This window comes from Schistocerca cancellata, chromosome 2 (genome assembly GCF_023864275.1).
Source record: "Schistocerca cancellata isolate TAMUIC-IGC-003103 chromosome 2, iqSchCanc2.1, whole genome shotgun sequence".
In the NCBI taxonomy this organism is placed as follows: domain Eukaryota; kingdom Metazoa; phylum Arthropoda; class Insecta; order Orthoptera; family Acrididae; genus Schistocerca; species Schistocerca cancellata.
In genome coordinates this window covers 341,087,446-341,113,024 of record NC_064627.1, presented here as the reverse complement: position 1 = coordinate 341,113,024, position 25,579 = coordinate 341,087,446, and the positions used below count along the sequence as shown (strand labels likewise).

General features: G+C 37.0%; 1 protein-coding gene across 1 annotated transcript in view; it reads right to left on the bottom strand.

Moving 5' to 3' along the window:
• Positions 1–16,093: 16,093 nt before the first annotated feature.
• The window catches only part of LOC126161727 (tRNA (adenine(58)-N(1))-methyltransferase non-catalytic subunit TRM6), a 32,605-nt gene continuing 23,119 nt past the window's right edge, over positions 16,094–25,579 (bottom strand). Inside the window, exon 4 of the mRNA XM_049917763.1 lies at positions 16,094–21,528. Within this exon, the coding sequence (XP_049773720.1) occupies positions 19,925–21,528 (1,604 nt within the window). The 3' untranslated portion in view covers positions 16,094–19,924. The remainder of the gene's footprint in view (positions 21,529–25,579) is intronic.

Below are 25,579 nucleotides of genomic sequence, written 5' to 3'. Positions count from 1 at the left end.
TGACAAATCTACAGTGTTCAGAGCAGGCCATATGTGCCATTATAATCAACAAGAACATGAATAACAAGAAAGCAAATGAAAGAAATCTGGCTGTTGACATGCCATTTGATCCACGGCAGTTTAGTGTCACCAAAACACTGTACTTAATGCATGATCCATCAGAAGATTGCACTAGCTAATATAAAAGTTATTCTCCTCTGTTATCTTTTTCTTTACCCCTCTCTTTATTCTGTAAAAACAACCTTTATAGAATTTATGAATTTCAAATAATTTCATTACCATCAAAATAGAGAATCTCAAAAAACAACCTCAAGTTCATTACCGAAAAATTCCAAAGAGGTGTACCATCATATACAAAAATAAATTATGATACCTATGTAAATACACAGTCTTAAAAATCTATCAGTGCAGCCTAAATGAACCAGACAAAGCTTCCCTTATTGATTTTATTGCAAAACTTTATTATGCAATAATCACTGTTCAATATTTTTAAGATATTTCTAAAGCCTGGAAATTAATGATGTGTACTTAACTTAAAAGACTTAGGTTTTTGTTATAGTCCTCTAATTATGATGCTCCACATTTCACTAAGAGCTAATGGTAATGTCAATACCAAAAAATACAGTTCTCTCATGCAAAGAATTGTAATCATGATCTTAAAAATGGCTGCAAATCAGCAACTGTGTAAATCTGAAGAGGTTGAAAATATCAGCCAGCAAGTTGCAAAACAAAGGTTTCTTAGCCTTTGACCTAAGTTTCGATATTTCTAAAGCTCCTTGTCACATCACATGATGGTACATTAGATTAGCTGAAGCCAAGGGCTCTTGTCATGCATAAAATTGGCAAAAACAAGAATTATCCCAAGCCATGGCTTTAGATTAGCCCCACTACTTCTGAAGAAGATATTTTCAGAAATACTGAAACCTAGGTCAGTGGGTAATAGACCTTTGTTTTGCAACTGGTTGGCTGATCTTCAATGTTAATCATGATTTACTGGACATATTTTGTAAAACTGCACTGATCTCACATGCCAAACAACTTAATATGATTTATTAATTTATATTTGATCTGGGAAGTGTGGTTTTTTGAACTGTGGTCATAAAAACTGTTGAACATATAAGCATTTACTACCAAATAGTCAAGTAAGTACCTGTTAAAAAGTTTGTATTTCTATTTATGTTAGTAAACCATTATTGACTTGCCTATGCCTCCGTATTAGGTGTAAGAGTGGATAGAATCTGTATTTTCATGATGTCTTCTTTTATACCAATTGACACTTTAAAAAACTGTTATAGATTGATAATATTTGTATACTGGAAGCAAGACAGACAGTGCTTGAATCTGAATGCTGTCATAACACGATTGAAATAAAAAAACAGAAATAAAAAACAGAAAGCACTGTCTTATTTCATAATACCCAAGAAATCAGGTTAAAAATTGTATCCTGAATGCCCTTCTGTTTTTCATGTTTTAAATATGGCATTATTTTCTCAACAGTTCATATTATTATATGCAAGGAATACAGTTAGTCATTATGAGGAGTATTTCCAGGGCTGCATTTTCAGTTACTTTCCTAGGATTTAATTACCTTATTCATCATCAGAGATTACTGGATAGCAAATAGTAATATATTCTGAAGCTATATTTTTTGGACAGTCTGTCTAGGGGGTGAAGAAGAAAACTTCACAAGCTAAGGTCTACACCTACATCCATACTATGCAAACCACCACAAAGTGCATGGCAGAGGATATGTCCCATTGTACCAGTTATTAGGGTTTATTCTCATTCCATTCACATATGGAGCATGGGAAGAATGACTGACTGACTGAATGCCTCTGTGCATGCAGTAATTATTCTGATCTTGTCCTCATGATCCCCATGTGAGCGATACAAAGGGGGTTGTGGTATATTCCTAGAGTCATCATTTAAAGCCTCTTTTTGAAACTTTGTTAGCAGAGTTTCTCGAGATAGTTTACATCTACCTTAAAGAGAGTGCAAGTTCAGTTTCTTCAGCATCATTGTAACACTCTGCCACAGTGACTATTCGAGATTGCACATCTCTGTATTTGTTCAATATCCCCTGTTAATTCTGTTTCACACACTTTGGAAATATTCTAGAATAGGTCACAAAAGTGATGTCTGCAGTTGCCTTTGTAGACTGATTGCAGTTCCCCAGTATTCTAACAATAAATCAAAGTCTAACGCCTTTACCCACATCTTCTGAGTGTGTGATCATTCCATTTCATATTCCTACAAAGTGTTACACCCAGTATTTTATGATTTGACTGTTTCCAGCTGTGACTCATTGGTATTACGGTCATAGGGCTCTACATTTTTTTCATTTTCTGAAGTGCACAATTTTACATTTGTCAGTATTTAAAGTAAGTTGTCAGTTTTGCATCACTTTGAAATCTTAGCTAGATCTGACTGAATATTTATGGGGATTATGGAAGTGTCCGATTCCAACCGTCTGTTTGACCCATGATGTCATGAATATAGCAGAAATGGCTATTGTAAGCGTCTCCAGTATGACGCCTATGATGTCGCTACATACACATGGCAACAAATATGAAAATACATATAAATAAGACAATAACATCTCCCTCAAAAAATACAATCAAACTAATGAGACAAACACGGGAAATTGGGGGCTTTAGGGAGGGGGGGGGGGGGGGGGGAAGCACACCTGATCCCAAAAGACACAAAATGATGAACAAAAAAAAAAAAAAAAAAAAAAAATTACAAAATCTACATGAATCGGACACTTCCCTTGACGTATATAGGTCAACCGCAACGCCTTCACCAAAAACTACGAAAATTGGAATCAGACATTGCCCCTGACCACGGCTGAAGATACCAAACCACCAGTACCTATATATACAACTACGAAAATTGGAATTGGTCATTTCCCTTGACCTGTATAGGTCAACCATAACTATTGATGTGAAAAAACCAACACCTACAACTACGGAAAAAAAAACCACCTCAAAAATTCAAAAGTCAAACATCCCTACGTAAATTAAAACACGTTCAATACACAACACACACACACACACACACGGCGCCATCAAATACAAGACATCTACAAACACAACCAACTCATAAACTCTGCGATGTAATGACATCACACACCACAACACTTACGTCATGGGTCAAAGCAGAGTGGTGGAATCGGACACTTCTGTTGACCCTAGTTATGCATTTTCTTTCGGACACTACTTAATTACAGATAACTTGAACCGCAAGAGTCCTAACACACCCGAAGGTACTTCTACATCTGACAATGACAATGACAAAGACTCTTCATGCTGTGCCCTCCCTACCAAAACGTCCTCAGTCTAGTCACAAATTGTACTTATTACTGCACATGATTGAACGCTTGACAATAAACATAGGTGCAATACAGAGTCAAATGTGTTTTGGAAAAGAAGAAATATTGCATCTACAACTGCTTTGATATGATCCAAAGCTTTCAGTATGTCATGTGAGAAAAGTGTGCGTTGGATTTAACATAATTGATGTTTCCAGAATCCACGCTGATTGACATGGAGGTCATTCTGTTCATGTTTGAGCTCAGAATATGTGCTAAGATTGTACAACAAAACTGATGTCGAAAATATTGGACAGTAGTCTTGTGGATCGTTTCTAGGACCCTTCTTGTACCTGGGTGTTACTTGTGCTTTCTACATCTACATCGATATTCCACAAGCCACCATATGACGAGGGTTCCCTGTACCACTACATAGTCATATCCTTTCCTGTTCCACCCACAAATAGAGCGAGGGAAAAATGACTGTCCGTACGCCTCTGTATGAGCCTTAATTTCTCGAATCTTATCTTTGTGGTCCTTATGCATAGTGTATGTTGGTAGCAGTAGAATCATTCAGCAGTCAGCTTTGCTGGTTTTATAAATTTTCTCAATCATGTTTCTTGCAAAGAATGTCGCCTTCCCTCCAGGGATTCCAGTTTGAGTTCCTGAGCAGTACTCAAGAGTAGGTTCACACCAGTGTCCTAGATGCAGTCTCTTACAGGTGAACCACTCTTTCCTAAAATTCTCCCAATAAACAGAAGTTGACCATTCACATTCCCTACCAGAGTTCTCACTTGTTCGTTTCGCTTTGCGATGTTGCGCCAAGATATTTAAACGACTTGACTTTGTCAAACAGGGCACTAGTAATACTTTAACCGAACATTACAAATTTGTTCTTTGTACTCATCGGCATTAACTTACATTTTTCCATATTTGGAGCTAGCTGCCATCCATCACAACAACTGTAAATTTTGTCTAAGCTGTCTTGTATCATCCTAAGGTCACTCAACTTTGACACGTTACCATACACCACAGGATCATCAGCAAACAATCGCACATTGCTACCCATCCCTGTGCACCAAATCATTTATGTATACCGAAAACAACAGCATTCCTATCACACTTACACAGGGCACTCCTGATGATACCCTTGTCTCTGATGAATGTTCACCATTAAGGACGCATATCTGTGAACTTATTCCATATGGTCGAACCTTTGTTAACAGCCTGCAGTGAGGCACCATTTAAATGCTTTCCGGAAATCTAGAAATATGAAATCTCCCTGTTGCCCTTCATCCACAGTTCGTGGTATATCAGGTGAGAAAAGGGCAAGCTGACTTTCACACGAGTGACCATTTCTAAAACCATGCTGATTCAAGAACAAAGCTTCTCGTCTCAAGAAATCTTATTATATTCGAACAAAGAATATGTTCAAGGAGTCTGCAGCAAATCAAAGTTAGGACTATTGGTCTGTAATTTTGCGGGCCTGTTCTTTCACTCTTTTTATATAATGGAGTCACCTGCAAAACTTCGGCTTTCACTTTGCTGTCTTCAACTGCCACACCAGACTAGTCAACGGGAGACTGAATGGAAGCCTTAAACAAGTTTAGCGATTTTACATAGGAGCAAATAATGGGCACAGTTTTTTGTTTGAGGGATCTGTGATAGATTATAGTTAGAAGTGGGGCTAACTCAGTCACAAATTCAATATAGATTGTGATAAGGAATCCATTGGGACCCGGAGCTTTGTTCAATTTTAACGATTTCAGGTGTTTGTCAACACCACTGACATTAATACTTATTTCACTCATCTCTTCAGTGCTATGAGGATTAAAATGGGGCAAAACTTCTTTTTCTTTGTAAAGGAACATTTGAAAACAGGGTTAAAGATCTCTAAAAAAAGCATTTTATTGGTTGACATGTTTTGACAGAGCTATGTTATCATCATTGGATCTTGTACTTTTGAATTTTTCATATCATCCAATTATCGATTTGTAATAGCGATTGATATCATGTAAAAATTCAGAAGAATAAGATCCAAAGATGACAGCATAGCTCTGTCTAAACCAGTCATCCAGAAAATGCTTTCTTTAGTGATCTTGGCTTGTGAAGTTTTTTAAGTTACAGTTGGTCTGAAGCATTCACATGCAGTGCCTAAGGTCAAATATAAATCATACAGGCAAGAAATTTAAACAAGAATGCAGGCTATTGTAGAAGATTTGGACATCAGCACAATACGTAGTTATAGCATGTGATATATATTGTAGCTCTGTAGTAATTGAGTTTTAATCAGGCAGAGGAACAAATTGGCTTAAGAACTAGATATAGTACAACAGACATGTTGCAAATGGCTTGAGTGAAGTCATGGAACAAAGCAATAAGTTGTTTAACACTTTACCTGGAATTCTCATATTCCTGAAGAAGCTTTGACTCAGTGGCGTTATGTTCCAAGTTTGGTGAGGGCAGTCTCTCAGACTAATACAATAAACAATTGAATAAACATAATATTTATTAGTATTTCAGTTACAAACAAGAACAGAGCTTTCTTTTATCTTAGGGACTGTTTGTAAGTAAATGTAGCGTAAATAAAAATTAAACAAACAAATATTATGCAACTCTTTGCTCAAATAATTAGTATGTACCACATGCTAGCATATATTAGAGTGCAGAATGGGAATTTAGAATTACTACAGAACAAAGTGAAATGAGATGTGTAATTATGATTGAAAAGCACATATAGCCAAGTGATGGTCAGTCAATGGATCAAAGAAGTACTTTGCTGGATTCCATAACTGGAGACCATATTGCATGGATAAGGCTGTAAGTGACCATTATTTGACAGTGGGTGACAAATGGCTGACAAAGATTTCCAAATTTTTATGTTTACAGTGTATTGACATGATATGAAAAAGAGTTCAAAATTTTATTTCCTTTGCAGTTTCTGTCACTTATAATACAAATTAAAAATCTTGGCACATGCTATTTCACCTTTCAAGTTAACTGCCTCCACAGTCTTTATGATATGATCAGCAGTGTTACAGGAAAATAAAATTCTGCAGGGATATATTAAGAAGTCTGATTGTAATTTCTGATATATGTTAAACAATTCCAATATTATTGCTGCAGATTCTCAGAGACCTTCTGTTTGTAACTTTGTCATCTGTTAGAAAATGTATCTTCCAATTTGCTTTACTGTAACCATTTTGATAAAACAAACCATATGAATTCTGTACTTAAATAATTGAAAATGGCAACTCTTAAAACAAATTACTTAAATACAGTTGCAGTATATAAATGTCTTTTGTGGAAACTGACTGCAGGTGAACATAAAAACTCTAGGTGCTACCTGTTAACAATAACTGTCAAAGGAGTGGGAGGAAGAATGCACCATTAAGTTTTTGGAAACACTGTCAGTCCAGCTGGGACATTGAAATATTATGATTATCAGTACTGTATACACATGTTAGAAAAAGCCAAAGATGTTACTTGGACCCTAGGGATCTCCTTCAACCAAGCAAAATCTGACTAAGCACAGCATTTATATACCTATGGATACTACCAACATCAACACTTGTGTGAAACTCACATATTCCAAGCCATAATGCCTCTCCACCAACTATTACTTCCCACTTCAAGATGACTGTAGGATGATGATAATTTTGTAGATTGAAGCAGGGGTCATCACTTCTTCCATTCATTCATGGAACCATTCTGTTTTGAGTGGGGGCACATTTGCTCTGAGTCTCCTACATACAGATTATTGAGAAACTTCAACGCCTGGGCAGACTTAATTTCTGTAGAACTTATTGAATTCTCATGAAGTGGCTACTCTTGATCTTTCAGAAACATTTTCTTTCTCTCATTATCATAACCAGAGCCTTAAAATGACATTCCATGGCACATTAGTGTTTTTTAGACTGGTCTTTGACTGACCCTATGTCCAAAAAGCAACGTCGCAGCATTATATTGTAATCCGATATTATATTCTGCTCACAGCGTAAGTGCAAACATGGTTTGAAGCATTGAATGCTATTTTTTTATCCAGGTAATACAATTACAGTATATGGGGTACTATTGATGGTCATTTAAAGTGATTCTCACCTTGTCACTTTCCATTTTCTCAATTATATTAATTATTGGACAATGGTTATCCTCAGAACCCATTAAGGATATTGTTCTTGATAAAGAGTGCTAAATGTCTGCTGTTTTTCAATTAACAGTGTCAACAACAGAAGGAGACCATGATGACAGAAAAATGGCTCAGGGTGGCAGTAAAATAGCATTTTTTTGTATTTAGAAAGCAGACCCTGTATGATGGCCAGGCAGTGTTTTGAATCCAGTCCTTCATTGTCAACCGCATCACCTTGCTAAGTAACTATTAAAAATACAGAGGGATTTACTAGCCCTTCCCTTCCCTGGTGATGACGAGGCGGTATTTGGTTTGACGAGTATGCTGTTTAAAATCTAAAATTAAAAATCATAACCACCTGTTACTGAAGTTGTTATTGCAACACCACATTCCTTTCACAGGTGGTAGCTTCAAATTCCATTATTCTACTCCTCCCCTTTAAAAGATAGTGATGTCTGTATATGAATAGTATTACTGCAAGTCTTAAGTCACTAACTGTTACTTTGGTTAGTAGTTAAGAAACAACCACACTCAGCAAGATGGCCCAGTAACTAAGGCATTGGACTCTCATTTAAGAAGAGTGAAGTTCAAATCCCAACCTGGCCAGTTCATTGTAGATTTCCCATGTCTCCCTTACAACAATTAAGTGGATAACAGGATGGTTTCTGTAACTGATATTGAGCTCTTAATTACTTTATTATCAACAGGACATAAAACCCTTATCTCTATGTCCCTCCCTTCTTTTCAACAGCTGCTGTACAGAAGCTGTACCATTATTTGGATCCTATCCCCAGTACATCCTTATTCTTACAACTTTCTGGAACTGAACCTCAACTAGCCTCATCTTCCACCATTCCCTTACCCCCTCCTGCAATCTCCTGTCCCTAATATTTCCTCTTAGCATTCTCCTCCCATCCTCTCCTGTCCGAATTTTGTACTCCCTTTTTCCTTGATTCCTTCTCTCTCTCTCACTGTGTGTCTTTGTGGCAGGATGGGAGCATACTGTTGCCAAAAGAAGAACAGACTCTGTGTCTGTCTGTGTGTACTACCATGACGATAGACTCGTAACCACTGGAAAATGACCTTAGGGAGAAAACCTGTCATGGTGATCAGAAATAAAAGGGAATTTCGTGCTGTTGCTTGATTCTTAACAGGAGAGAAAGTCATGATGGGCCACATCAAACCAGCCAGAAGACTTGACGACAAAAGGGGACAAACTGATCTTCCAAGTTTGTTGCTGTCTAACTGAATTATACTGTCGTCAGAAAAACAACATTTTTTATTTCCTCTCCCTGAACTCTCAACCCAGTTCTAAATTTCTCTTTAGTTTCCTTTATTGTTCTCTCAATTTACAGATTGAATAATATGTGTCTCACTCCTTTCTCAGTTACTGCTTTCCTTAAATGTCATTTGAGTCTCCCAAATGCAGTCTGATTTCCATACACATTTGTAGATAGCCTTTTGCTCCCTGATAACTTCAGAATTTCAAAGAGTGCATTCCATTCAACATTGTCGAAAGCATTTTCTAAATCTGCCAATGTGGTTTTGACTTTTTCAATATATATACCAAGATAAGTCATAAGGTCAGTACTGCTTCAGATATTCCTTCATTACTATGGAAATCAAACTGATATTGCTGTAGGTCAGCTTCTTCTCTTGTGTTAGTATTTCACAACCATGAATAATTAAATTCAAGATCACATTGCTAAACATAACAGGCTACTCTGCTCACACATATTGCCAAATGGAATATAGAAGACTAATAACATGTTCCTTTCAATGACGCTTGATAATGACCATGTGATCAAAATTACCAATAGTGAAAAATAGAAATATTTCATTCAAACAACAAGTTAGCTTCAGTGGAATGATGACTTCTTTTACATTATAAATAGTTGTGCCAAGAAAATTCTGTCTTTTTTGCCTTACCACATCCATGCTTTGCTAACACACTACAGCTGCTGCCACTGACAAGATGTAGAATCCACATCTGTGCCAAGGTCACATCTAGTGCTTCACTTCAACTGCATAATGTTATTAAACTGCATGTTATCATAATTGCATCTCAGAACAAAGTTTAATTGTTTTTCTTCTGCATAAACTTTCAAGTTATAGCTATTGTATTGTTTCAAACATGGCTTCGATGACATCATTTATTAGTGAAGTTGGAAGGAAATACAGCCCAAGAGTCATTGTCGAGGGTGATGCAGCTGATTTGCTTTAGTGTGTCATAACCTAAATGCAGAATTGTCACTGTATTGGTTGAAAAACAGTCAGTCTGCTTTTAAAATAAAATGGTTCTATTAAATGCAGTTAAATTAAAATTCGAGACAAAAACCACTCTCATTTTCCAGCTGCGTGTAATAGTTCTTGTGCAAATTATGTGAAAACAACATGTCCCAAAAGCGTCGCTGTATTAACAGTTTGAAGACACTACTCAGCAGATTTTCTGTGTGGCTGGCACTGCAGTCCTCATCTGTGAGCATAATTTGCTTCTCTCCTCCCTACCTTCTGGCAGCAGCAGTGACGGCGGCAGCGGCAGCAGCAGCAGCAGCAGCAGCAGGAGTAGTAGTAGTGGTAGTAGTACTGTGCTCACCTACTTAATACACATATCACACAATGTTTTCATTCAATATGATAAATTACTTTAGAAGGGCCAGATGATGTTATGCATACCTAGTCAGTGGTGACTGTGGAGTACCTGAGTACAAAGTAATGAAAGAATACTGCTACAACATAACAAGTCATGTTCTCACAACAGATTCTTATTTCCTTCAAAAGAGGAGGACTGGAAAAAGAAGTAACTGCAGTAAACCATCAAGAATCACTGAAGTAATGTTTGTAGGCTTAATGGTAAAAGTTCACATCTTTCTTACACCCTTGGTGAGAAGTACCATGTTGAGTCAAGTTACACAAGAACACGGTTAGATAAAGACGAAAACAAAAAGTATGGCTTATGTGCAAATCACAATCAAAAATATTAATAACGCACAACTTTGTACAAAAAAAAAAACACATACATTTCTTACAGAATACATTTTTAAGCAAAATACATAGGAAACGCTGATATACATCACCTTCTTGCACAGTGAAAGAATAATTGATCAAGCAATTCCTACATGCATGTCACAAGAAATTCCAAAGTTCTTATTTAAAAAAATGAACTTTTAATCTTACTAAACAATTCGTGGAGAAAAAAACATCACAATAACCTGTAATCATCAGAAAATCTTCAAAGTGCTTAAAAAGTGTGTAGAAAATTGCACTTGCTTCAAGCAAAATATACAGTAAGTGCATTAAAAAATGTGGGAACTATGATGATCAACATATTTATTGCCAGTAAAAATTGAAATTATTAGGTAACCCAAGCGATAACTTTACAAGTATGGAGGAATGTGAACCAATCACAATTTTCTAAAGTAGTGAAACTGAGTGGTTGAAAGTAGAGGACATTTCTACCATGATGACAAAAACTTTCAGGGAAGACTGAGATGGGCAGTTCTTTCAGTTATAGATAAGGAATCTTGGTGCAGAAATAATCAGGCAGAATGTGACGAATCTATATCTACATGATTACTCTGCTACTTACAATCAAGTGCCTGGCGGAGGGTTCCATGAACCACCTTCAAGCTGTCTCTCTACCGTTCCACTCTCCATCGGCGTGCGGGAGAAATGAACATTTAAATTTTTCTGTGCAAGCCCTGATTTCTCTTATTTTATTGTGATGATCATTTCTCCCTATGTAGGTGGTGCCAACAATGTTTTCGCAATCAGAGGAGAAAACTTGTGATTGAAATTTCATGAGAAGATCCCGTCGCAACGAAAAACGCCTTTGTTTTAATGATTACCACTGCAACTCACGTATCATGTCTGTGGCACTATCTCCCCTATTTCACGATAATACAAAACGAGCCACCCTTCTTTGAACTTTTTTGATGTCATCTGTGTCCCACACCACACAGCAATACTCCAGAATAGGACGGAAAAATGTAGTGTAAGCAGTCTCTTTAGTAGATCTGTTGCACCTTTAAGTGTTCTGCCAATGAATCACAGTCTTTGATCTGTTCTACCCACAACATTATCTTTTCAATCGTTCCAATTTAGGTTATTTGTAATTGTAATCCCTAAGTATTTAGTTGAATTTACAGCCATCAAATTTGTGTGAATTATGAAATCGAAATTTAGTGGATTTCCTTTAGTACTCATGTGAATAACTTCACACTTTTCTTTATACAGGGTCAACTGCCACTTTTCGCACCACACAGGTATCTAAATCACTTTGCAATTCGTTTTGGTCATCTGATGACTTTACACGACAGTAAATGACAGCATAATCTGCAAATAATCTAAGAGGGCTACTCAGACTGTCTCTTATGTCGTTAATATAGATCAGGAACACTAGAGGGCCTATAACACTTCCTTGGAGAACGACGGATATTCCTTCTGTTTTACTCGATGGCTTTCCATCTATTACTACGAACTGTGACCTTTCTGACAGGAAATCACGAAACCTGTTGCACAACTGAGGCAATATTCCATATGCACACAGTTTGGTGTCGAAAGCCTTCTGGAAATCTAAAAATATATAATCAATTTGACATTCCCCTGTTGATTGCACTCATTACTTCATGAGTATAAAGAGCTAGTTGTGTTTCACAAGAACAATGTTTCTTGAATCCGTGCCGACTATGTGTCAATAAATCGTTTTCTTCGAGATAATTCATAAAGTTTGAACACAGTATATGTTCCAAAACCCTACTGCAAATCGACGTTACTGATATGGGCTTGTATTCAGCAGATTACTCCTATTTTCCTTTTTGGATATTGGTGTGACTTGAGCAATTTTCCAATCTTTAGGTACGGAACTTTCTGTGAGAGAGCAGTTGTATATACTTGCTAAATATGGAGCTATTGCATCAGCATACTCGGAAAGGAACCAGACTGGTATACAATCTGGACCGGAGGCCTTGCCTTTATTAAGTGATTTAAGCTGCTTTGCTACACCGAGGATATCTACTTCTATGTTTCTCATCTTTGCACTTGTCCTTGATTGTAATTCAGGAATATTACTTCATCTTCTTTGGTGAAGGAGTTTCAGAAAACCGTGTTTAATAACTCATGTTTTAGTGGCACTGTCATCAGTGACTTCACTGTTGTTATCGCGCTGTGAAGGTATTGATTGCGTCTTGCGATCAGAATCTCTTTGGGTTTTCTGCCAGATTCCGAGACAGAGTTTCGGTATGGAAATTATTAAAAGCATCTCACATTGAAGCACGCACTATATTTTGAACTTCTGCAAAACTTCCCCAGTCTGGGGGATTTTGCATTCTTTTAAATTTGGCAAGCTTTTTTCGTTGCTTCTGCAACAGCAATCTGACCATTGTATGTACCACGGGGGTCGGTACCATCATTTATTAATTTATGTAGAATATGTTTCTCAATTGCTGTTGATACCATCTCTTTGAAATCATTTCACATCTTTTCTACACTTATGCGATAAGATCGGAAGGAGTGGAGACTGTCTCTTAAAAAGACATTAAGAGCATTTTTATCAGCTTTTTTTTAAATAGATGCACTTTGCATTTTTTTTTATGGTTGTGGGTGTTACGGTATTCAGTCTAGCAGCAACTGCCTTGTGGTTGCTAATCCCTGTATTCGTCATGATACTCCCTATTTGTCCAGGATTATTTATTCTTTGAACTGTTCAGCAACTATATCTTCAGAGTTGGGGGTCATTAAAACAACCCAATTAATAGTTTAGTCTGATTGTCAAGTATAACCTCTATCCATACTATTTCACAGGGACTATCTAATTCAATTTCACTACAAGGTAAACTACTTCTTACATCAATAAATACTCTGACAGCAATAAATACTCTTCCACCATCTGTATTTAATCTATCCTTTCTGAACACTGTTAGGTCGTTTGAAAAATTTTTGGCTGATCTACTTCCAGCTTTAGCCAGCTTTCCATACCTATAACTATTTGAGCTTCAGTGCTTTCTATTAGGGCTTGGAGCTCTGGTTCTTTCCCTGTGCACAGCTACAACAATTTACAACTACAATACCGATTGTTTCTACAACTGCCTTACTGCGTTTTACCTGTCCCCTTTTAGACAGATGCCCTTTGTGTGGTTTCCTTTGAACCTCTAACCTAAAAAGCCACCCACAGTCCATTCCACACAACCCCTGCTACCTGTGAAGCTGCTTCCTGTGTGTAATGGACTCCTAACCTATTAAGCAGAACCCAGAAACCCACCATGTGTTGTAGGACAACTATCAATGGAATCTGACAACTTACAAAACCATTGTTTATACAGTCTAATATTGGAAGGTAGGAATGTGTTCAACATGTGCGTTTGTATCGAGAGGCTAGAACATTAACACAGTTCAAGTGGGTACAATAAAACTTTATGTGACAATGTCAAGCTTACATAGACACTGTGGGAATTTTGCAACAACAGTTAATGATTACATCACCTTGTGCAATATGAGCAAATAAATAAAATTTCTACTTACATTTTTGTCATTATCAGACCAACAGTAAATTCTAAATTTTATCACTTACATTTATAACATTTGGCTTTGTAATTTTTTCTTTAAAATTTCTATTACTTCCACAAAAAAACACCTTGTATAATAGAGTCCATTACATTTAAATCTGGACCATTAATATGTACATTAAAGGTGCAGGAGAGGGGAAGGGAAGGGAAGGAATCGATGATATCAACTGCACTGGGACTTTATGAGGAATCAGCAGCAATGACTGAAAATGTGTGCCAGACTAGGACTCGAACCCGGGATCTCCTACTAATGAGGCACACAATGTTAAATGCAAATGTGCGGACTACATCAGCCTGCCATTAAGCCGACTTACATTCTCATCTAGCACCAACACTTATCTGCAGTCTCTGTTAATGTCAATGTCTTCCATGCTCGCTCATTTTAGATTCCTGTCGGAGGTCGAATGTAAATGTGCATCTGCACTAATGGGGAGTAATAGCCCATTGAGTTATATCAATTATATGAACACATGATGTCTGTTCTTTTGGACATGTCTGAAAGAACAGACACCATGCAGAATCTGCAGCTGTGATACATGTTACGTAAATTAAAGGCGGAGGGGAAGAAATAAAAGGAAAGGGAAGGAACTGATTATATCAGCTGCATCAGGACTTTTTGCGAAATCAGTGGTGGTGAGTGAAAGTGTGTACCATAGTGGGACTCGAACCCAGAATCCCCTGCTTACTAGGCAGCAGCATTAACCATTGCATCACCCAGACACAATGTTAATCGCAAATAAGCAGATTATTTCAGCACATCTCTTGGCCAACACAGATATGTCTGAAAAAACAGACCTCACGCATTTATATAATTTCTGTTATATTTACAAAAATTATTCAGCCCTGTTGCACGCCATTCGATTTTCAATTCTAGTTTATTAACACAATAATACAGCCATCACAATATTTCTTTCTATTCCTATACTGTGTTTGATTTAGTAGTAGTGATGTCTGACACTTGTCCAATTTAAGTGATGCACAAACTATAACAAAATCAGATACTGGGAAAACAGCCCACAGTATATATGGGAAATTGAAAGACTGGTACTGCACAGCCAACACTGTAGATTTCCACAGCCATGTTTGTGCAGGTAACACACAAACATCTGACAGCTCAAATCTCCGAGGGTGAAAAAAGAAAAAATGTTGAATCATCCCATTTTCCTAAGGAGGTGCTGCAATATGGACAAATTGACCAAATTTCCATAAATGGAGGAAGGACTAAAATACTAAAAGGTTACATGGTAAAAAGTTCTTAAACATAACAAGCATTATGGAAGATGGACTGTATATTAAAAATAAGTAAAAATCTTTTGACAGATAAACCACTAACAGCACAAATGGTTTATGTAAATGTTTTAAAAGAGATCAGTCGCCGAAAAGCACAAGTGTGTCATTGATTGGTACAAGAGGGAGGGGGGATCAACATTGCTAGCTTTTGGAGTGATTCTTTTTTGAGAAAGAGTAAAATACACAAACACCCGACAAATGGTCCCGTTAATCCACTTCAGCTGGTGGTGGCACATGCTGAAAGTGATGTGGGCAAATTAATATGGACAGTGTGACAGGACAGAGGAATGGGAAACTCGAGTCCTGTCCAACTCTATCAGATGCTGGAACACCTATGAAAGCAGCAATGTTGTACACCGATTCTGCTGCAAACACTGCAGAGCTTTTTATGTTGGTATGATTACCAACCAGCTGTCCAGCAGGATGAACAGCCACCAGAAACAATTGCAATGAATAAAGTTGACCACATTGTGGCACAGCATGCAGCTGTGTGCAAATCAACTTCAATGGTTGCTTCACAAACTGGGTCATTTAGATCCTTCTCTCCACCACCAGATTCTCAGAACTACACAGATGGGAGTCATCCTTAACACATCATCTGCTCTCATAATCATCCTGGCCTTAATCTCCTGTAACCTACTATCCCCACACCCTTCACCCAACAGTTTCCCCTTCCTCCATCCTGTCACACCTTGCAATTCGTGTCCACATGTCACGTTCAGTGTTTGCCCTTCTCACTGGCTCCGAAAAACGAGCGTCACCTACCTAGCCCGTGCACCTGGCAACCCTCCCTCCCTCCCCTATTCTGGGCCAGCAAACCAGCTTCCTCACTTAGCATATTTAAGTTCTTCACTGGATCAATTAATAGAAGAGATTAAAAACAAACTGTTCAATTCACCACAGGTCTGATTTGACAGCCCACAATTTATCATCACTCTGTGGGAAACAATACACGAGACACATTGTGCCTCAGTGAAAGGCATCTCTTGAAGTTCTAGAGCAAATTCCAGAACAAGCCGAGAAACTTATTACTTCCCAGTTATCTCTCTCTCTTTAGTGTTCAGTGCTGAAGATGGTTTGCAGCATTGCACCATTCCCCTCTTCTGTCTGCCTTTCTCTTCATTTCCAAATATGTACTGCATCACACATCATTAATCACCTGCACCATGTATAACATCCTTGGTCATCCCCAGTGATTTCTTCCCTCAGTAGCTCCTTCTATTTATTGAAAGACGATGTTTGACACTGTGTCTTAAAATGTGTCCTACAAGTTTCTCTCTTTATGTTTGGGTGCGCCTACACAGAAATTTGGTTCCCTGCACTCTTCTCAGAACCTATTTATCGATAACTCTCTCTCCAGCCGATCCTCATCATCCTTCTGCAGCACCAAATCTCCATGGCTTCTAGTCGTATTCTCTCTCGTTTTCCTATAATCCAAGTTTCACACTCATGTAGGGGCCATACTCCACTGGTGAGTAAGTTCTTTCTCACATTAACTGCAATTTTGACCTGCTGTATTCTGCTTACAGTTTCTTTCCAGCTTTTACCTTCCCTTGTGACCCTAATTCCCAAATATTACCTATCACTTCTAGGTCCTCTCTTCCAATTCTTATTCTTAAAGGTTCATATTCTTCTTCCGTACTGCATATTATGTAGACAACATATTGTGGCAGTTGGCTGTGACTGTACTCAAACAAGAACTATGACTGCCCAAGGGGAGGAGAGGTGCAGGGGAATAAGCCCTGCCTCCCTCTAGAAGTGCTCCATCCTACATCTACGTTGTGCTTCCATGAAAGCAGAACTCACATAATAGTCATAGGGATCGCTGATTCCTTTTGTTATTATGAGAGTCACATTCAAATCCCTTTATGCACCAGGATTAGTCTCTTCACTCATTTCAAAATAAGAAAAGAAAACAAGCAATCCACAACACAAACTGGAGTACACGAAGCATTTGGTACTGGCTACAGCACAATTGTTTGCAGCAGACAGCAGTGGTAGTAAAGGTGAGACCTCTACGAGTACCTTATGCAACTACAGTTCAAAAGATTCCCCACCTAAAAGTGCCAAGATATAGTTACCACATAATACCATCACTTTAGTCTTTATTCTCATACCATACCACAATGATTACATAAAATCCTTTCCATTGTGCTGAGAATGATCTCTAGACCTTTTGTCTTGTGACTACAGCAATACCATTTGCATAATGCAGTATGTCTTATCTTCTGTCCATTAGTTTTGTCTTCCACTCAATAGTTTTGCAAACTTGGTCTACAGCTTTCTGGGTGTAGGCACTGAACATAAAGAGGAGAGAGAGCACATCATTGTCTCATACCAATTTTTGCTTCTTGTTTCTGATGAAAATTCATAATCCAGCCATTTCATTCTTAAAGAAACTGAGTATCATCCGCATGTCTGTGTATTTTTTACCTGCTTTCTTCAGCACTCTTAACATCTCTTGCCAGATAACATTATCAAATCCCTTTCCCATATCTACAAAAACAATGTAAGTTGGTTTAATTTTCTGCATTTGCTTTCCGATAAGAAGCCTCAGTGTCATAACTGTTTCTTTGATCCTGAATCCAAACTGATCTTCCTCAGCATATCCCCTGCCTTCTCTTCAATTGTCCACAGAATTATCTTTATGGGAAATCTCTCGTCTCCCATAAACACATGAGAATCAAGATGGGCAAATTTAGGCTTATATTGTGGCATATCAGCGGTCTTTCCACAGACATATGCAGGTGGAATAGAAAGGGGACAAAATAACACACCTTCCACTCCAAACAATATCATGGGTTGTGAATCTCAGATGAAGATGTGGGTGGCATGTGTGGACAGGCATTTGAAATGTACACTATTGTGCTAAAGCTCCTTTGTATTCTCTTTTTGTGGTATGTCTTAACAATGTAGTGGACACAACAGACAGCAACAGTGATTTCTCACACACATATGATATTTAGCCATGTTATGAGCATTGTTCCATCATCTGCTGATGAAGACAGGTAATATGTACTCAAATATACATATTTTAAGTAACATGCAAACGGACATAAAATCAGAAATCATAGAACAAAATTAAAATAATACAAAACTGTCTCAATCTGAAGTGATTTAAAACTAAATAACATTATCTTTGGCATTTCTCAGTGCATATATTCAATCATGATTACTACTAACTCCTCTCCCAGATATTTACTCTTATTCAAATGCTGTTGCTGATGATGATGATGACTGCAAAGTTAAAAAGTGAAATGAACATGTAAGGTAGGTTATCGGGAATGCAATTGGTCAACTTTGGTTAATTGGGAGAATTCTAGAAAAGTGTACCTCATCTACAAAGGAAACTGCATACAGGGCACTTCTGCAACTCATTCATGAATAATGCTTGAGTTTTTAAGATCCCCACTAGGTCACATTAAATGAAGACATCAAAACAATTCAGATGCATGTTGTTAGATTTGTAATGGTTATATTTCATCATGAAATATTACAGAAATACTATGTGAACTCAACGGGGAATCTCTGGAGGGAATATGATGTTATTTTTGTGAAACATGTTGAAAAATATTAGAGGAACTGCATTTGCAACAGAGTGCAGTAAAGTCCTACTGCCAGCACCTTCCATCTCATGTAAGGATCACAAAGGCAAGATTAGAAAAATCAAGGGTCATATGGAAGCACATAAACAGTTGTTTTTTCCTTTGCTCCATTTGCAAGTGGAATAGGAAAATGAATTACTAGCAGTAGTCTGCCATGTACCATATGCTGACTTGTGGAGTATGTATGTAGATGATAAAGGAAACAGCATTCATGCTGATCAAGATGCATCAGTTGTTGTAAGTCAGTAAATGAGAATACTAATTGTGCTACCAAGAATAGGAAAAGAAGAAAAGACTAAGAGAAGTGTAAAATGTTAAAGAACACTTTCTTGATATTATAAGCAATTCCAAACAGGGTATACATGTAGGTTAGACTATTATACAACTTTAAATGAAAGGGGAAAAAGGCTTGTCCATACCATGTTGTGCAATTACTAAAAAAAAATAATGCAGCGAAGCACAGGTAAACATAGGTGCTGCAAACCAATGAATAAAAAACTTTACAAGCACATATTATTCAAATGTAGAGGATCAATGTGGGGATGTCTCAAAAAACACTTTCTTTCAGCTAAAGCACATGACAGTGTAATGAGCACTGGTGAGGATATTGGTAAGTTAATTTAATATGAAATTTTTATCGTGCAAACAAAACAGCATAAACTCAACTACATAGCTTGAAAACTCAGATAAATGACATTCCAGTAGTAACTACCATTTATTTCATGTACTACAAGATCTTCATTTACTAAGAAAGGTAAAATCGTTTAAAAAATATTTTTCCAATATGCTTGATGTACAAGAAAAGGAAATATTTTGTCACAAAAATATATTTCTTTAGAGAATTATTTTAACATTTTAATTATCTAGAGCATGCTGTGGATATGAGATGTCTCAAGAACATATAAAACTGTTAGCTAGTTCTTCTCAATACAAATAGGTAAAATCAAAAATGAAAAAGAGTGGATGTATTGATTCAACATTTAACACCACCACTGAATATAAAGTTTTTCGTCAAAAAATACTAAAATTAATTATTTTTTTCTTTTGGTGAATGCTGAAGCACTACTGTTCCCAATAATATATAGCCTCCACTTCCACTCATCTGAATATCAGGATGTGTTCTGTTGGGAAGAACCTGATGAGTCCGAAAGAATGTTTCTGTAAGGTGAGCGTTAATGACACCACCATCCTTCTTTAATTTGATATAAAGTTCAACTAAAGGCTCACGACACCAGGAATATACAGCAAAATTTCTTGATGGAGCGAGGTATGGTAGCAACGGTAAAACTATGTCAGCTGGATCTTCACGTCCAACAACAACTAGACCGTCAACATTTTGTGGTGACAGCAAATCCACAGCTCTGTCTAAATCCATCTCCCAACGTGGTTTCTTTACTTCGTTCAATTCAGAGACTGCATTTTTTCTTTTAAGGTCATGAAAAATTCTTTCTTCCTTTCGGCCGTCATTACTTGATGTTAAGGTCTGATGCGTGACTCCACTCCCTGAATCATCTAACCTAATATCACCTGAATTCAAAATAAAATGATTATTTTCATCTGATCTATCACATGACAGCTGATCCCCTGTTAAAAGGTCATTCCTACTGAACTCTGTTTCTTCTACACTCTGCTTCAAATTTGTATCAGGACACACGTCTACATGCCTTCCACTTTCCTCATTCATCACTGCGCCACAGCTATTAGACATAAAAGCAGTGACACCTGTAAGTTCCGAATGACCACTTTCCCCTCCGTTATTAATATTTTGTTGTACATGGTCTCCTGTCTGTGAATGACTAGTACTACTTTCAATAGCAACTTTTTTATTTAATTTTTCCATGAGACTCATGATACTAACACTGATTAGTCGCTTTTTCTGGGACTCACTATAATTCATAGCAAAAATTGCCTGTCTTGGAGGTGTCATTCCTGGGAAAGTATGTACTAAATACCCATCGTCACCTAAATAATTGAGAAGTGCTGCTGTCGGTAATCCCTCACAGGAGCTTTCATAAACTATGTATGTCCCACCTGAACTGACACCTACACCAGTAATCAGTTGAGAGAGTGTGTCACAACGCAAACCTATTATTTTCATAGGGTCTTGTTTATAAATTATGTCACATACCAATCGTAGAGTAGGTTTCCTAATTAACACATAATCAAAATACTTCTTTTCTTTCTTACTTAAATATTTCTTTTGAGAATACTCAGTTTTCTCCTGAAATGTTTTACTGTTCTCTAAAAGCTGACTTACTATGTCACAACCAGACATTCCACTATCACGCAAGCTGACAATCTCCTCCTTGGATAATTTTTGAGAACTGTTATCACTAACTATATTTCTATTGTCTGTTCCACTGGCAACATCCTTTATAAGCTTTTCAACAAGGCTTTCAGCCTTGCTACACTCCTCCAACACAAAAACATTTCTTTTCTTTTCCTTTGGCACCATTCTGAAGGTTGTGGAAAAAGGTCGTCCAATGATGTTATCCAGTTCCAATTGGTTGTTTCCAATCATCACTGACAATTTGTTGGAAATTTTGTGAATTTTTGAATAATTCTTCCTCTGTATGACTACATAGTCACCTATTTTCATCATATTTTCCTTGGAGCGCTGAGCGTGGGTTCCTAGAAAAGAAAGAAAGCATCAGAGTGTAAAAGGCACTAATAAATAGCGGATTTAGGTGTTTTTTTAATCAATGTACAATGCGAGTTAAGGAGATTGCTTACTTAAAACATGTAAGAACTAGTTGAAGATATTGTTACTTTGGTTTCTTGAAAAATAAATATTTATTAAATCAATCAAAATGATATACTTTAATTGTAGTGGATGGTACATAAGACAGTGAACAGAAACGTGTGAAAGTTGGAGCTGCTGAATGCAGCATTGTCAGATTGGTACATATGACAATCACTTTTTCCATAAGCGATGATTTCTTTCTCCTTACCCTTGGTAACATAAGGAAAGGAAGCAATTTGGGCCTCTGTCACTAGTTCTAACTCACATTTAGAAATAGTTTATGCAAAACAATTGTTATTTTTTATTTCCTGTGTAATAAACAATGTGACTGCTCTATATACAGCTCTCATCTACACAAACAGGAATTGCAGTACCGTAAACATTACAAAATCCAAAGCCATTACTAAGGCTGCATTCACAGTGGCTCCAACAATGGTCATCAGATGCAGTTTCCAAAGATTTCCCAACAACATCGGCCAACAGCTTGGCCATTGTGCGTCTGATCTCATTTCTCAGTTTTTGATGGGACTGAGGAAGTTAGGTTAGAATCTATTCTAGTATGAAGTAGGTTATATTTTAAACTTTAAGGATAGGATGGATACCATGATGCCTCTGTGCTTGGAGACAAGTGCGCAAACGACACTGAATGCAAGGAAATAAGCTATATCTGTCTCAAAAAGAATGCTGCGAGTACTGTACACTCTGTCCTCAGTTACTGCAATTACCGGACAAGTTTTATGAAGATAAGAAATGAAGGGAAAAACACCATGCCACAAAAGTTAAAAATGCTTTAACTTTGTGATGTCACTTTACTTCTCTAACCAGCGATTAGTGTCGGAAGGGAACACCATCTCTGAAACTAACAGGCCGTAATTGATGTTTTTCATATTCATACACACTTATTATGAAAACATGTAGTTTCAATGAAACACTGCACTGATGGTCTCTCATAAACACTCAGAGTGAGGTTTATTATGCTACAGTGGCAAGATGTGTGACTTCGGAGAGTGAAGTTTTTGCCAATGAGTTTAGAAGCACATAATGGTTAACTTATGTGGTGAACGTATGTGTTTCTTTTATAGGTTGCATGGATAAAATGTGTGTGTGTGTGAGTAAGCAAATATTATGTAAATAATGAAAGGTAGATTTTTGGTTTCACAGCAGATCACTTTAATCTGAAAATGGTGAAAATTAATGCAGTACTGACAGGATATTCAATTAATCACATTCTAGTACACTTCATTGTTCTCCAAACACTTAACCAGTGGATTTGAGAAAGGAAGTAACAGTATTCCTGGGGGCGGTATTATTTATGATTGAGTGTTGGTTTTAATAAAGAAAATCAACAACATTACAGTGTCTTTTAGTGCACTAGCACAGCTACCAAAATTCGGTATAGAACAAATTAAGAAATTCATAGTACAGGTATTTGTGGTGCAAAAGTGAAAATATTAGATTTTAAATTAGTTTTTAGAGCATCTTAAATAACACTCAACAACTCACACAAAAACTCTGAAGCTGTACTTTTCAGAACATGGTGTAGCCCTAATTATTAGAAAGATATAATTGACAGATATCAAATCTCAAAGTGTCGCTTCTAGTTTTACTTCAACCAGAACTGCATCTTTAATGTGAGAACCAGATTTTTTAACAGACCTCGACTCACACCTCCGCAAGTACGTGGCTACTCGAAATCTGTTTTGTTGAATTTATTTAACATTGTGCAGGCATACGTCAATTACCCTTCAATGGCTGTCATTCAGTATACATTTGAAATACAAACATTAAGTTTAATGTAAGATACTCTGAACACCCACAACACTGAAAAGTGGAAACACTTACATACACCCCATCTGCAAACCACCTCATGTAACAGAATCACCACCCTACTGCCATAAAAACAACAGCAGCAAGGAGGAATAATAATCTGTAGACAGCAGATGTCCACCTACCACAACCCAGAATGACCAACTATAGTAACTTCACACAAAAGATACATCATCCTATAAATTATTTTTCCAGGTTATAATCCACACCTAAAATTTCTGATAAAGATTTTGCCCACTTGTGGTTTCCAATAAAGCTGCAATTTCAGTCCACCAATAAAGCTGCAGTTTCAGTACATGGATTCCAAACTGTATCCGGTTATGATATTTTTTATGTTCAGGATGCCACAAACTCTACCTCTAACTAAAGTTACCAGTTTCTCACAGTTCATGTTTCATGTTGTTTCAGCCATTATAACAACAACAAAAAAGAAAACTCAAATGAATTTCACCAGTTGTCGTCTGAAATATGTACTTTCGGATAGTGAGATCAGCTACATTGTGACCATGCACAAAGAGGCGTACTGATTTGAAACAATTGGCTGTCTTTGGCTGATGTTTGTCGGCGGTGGAATCCACTGATATCAGTGCCACTACGACCACATCCTAAGGAATACCACAGACACGCTCAGAAATGAATTCACGAGCACTGAGTGACTGTTCCTTATGAATAACATACTATTGTGTATTATTCTTGGGCAGTAACATGCCGCATGCAATTTCTGAAAATTAGTTACTAGTCCCTTCCCTTAAAGCACCTTATCTGTAAAGAGGGAACATTTGGGACAAGGAGCTTGTAATTCAATCATTTCATTTGTGACTTGTTGCTTGTCACATTTCATGTTAACAGAACTTTCTAAATTGTTTTACTATAGTATGAATATTTATTTTTAACTAGTCTTTCTTAAGAAGAAAGCAGGTTAATTTCTGGTTATCTGCATCCACAGGAACAATAGTGAAGTATCTTAAATGTCAACATTGCCGCCTTTAACAGCATTTATTGTTAATTTTCCACTGTTGGCCATTTCTGACTAATTTGCCATTTTCAGGCACTAGTTGACATGCATGCATGAGGGACAAGCCTTTAAGCTGTCCAACCACTGGCATATAGCAGGCAAACATAAAACTTACCTGCCATATGTTGGTGGTGGATAGCTTAGTGGCTTGTCCTCACACTTGTCAGCAACTGTGTGAAAATGACATAATAGTCAAAACTAGCCAATAGCAGAAAATAATAATTACAAACAAAAGTGGAAATGTTGACACTTAAGAAATTTTGTACTGCTGTGGTACTTGCCAAAAGGAAAATAACTGAATAGTGAAGTAGTGAGATGTGAAATTTTACTGTAGTCCTATAAACAATTAAGGCTGAAGCATATAGATTTAGAGAGATATCAGCAACTGCACAAATAAACCAGAAAGCATTAGGCCTTCTTCGAGGAAAGGCACAAGCAATATCAGAGCAATTATCAACCTGCACACACAAGATACAGTTAGAAGGAAGCTTTCAGCAAAAATACTAAATACTAATCATGAATGTATCATTTTGCAAATGGATAATTATTTACTGAAGTTGTTTTTCGTAAGGACTAAGATCAATTTTACACTGCAAGTTGAGAATACAGATAGAGTTACATTGCCAGCGAAGTACTGTATTTGCAGTATATGAGAAAGCTTACAATTCAGAAACAAAACCAGTAAAGATGGTTTCCTTGACAGAATGACTACCGTTGCTTGAAATCTGTGACAGAATTAGACCTTACATTATTAAAGCAAAGCACTGCAAGAATCTCTTTCAACATAACAAAATATTTATCAAACCAAAAATATAAAGAAAAGTAAAGTTCATATGTAATGAGCTACAGTTTCATGCAAACAATAATTGGAACACAACAGAATTGCTGAGTTAAACAAAATTATTCAGTAATGTCCTTGGGAATACATAATGATAATATAAGAGAAACAAAGGAGACAAAATTTTTAGTGGGTAGATATCAAAATTGATCTGTTAAGATGGTCGATGGCCCAGTAAGAGAAAATGCAGGCATCACTGTACATGCATTTCAAGAAATCTTTAACTGATTATATTTTCAAGGGATAAATCAGAAAAACA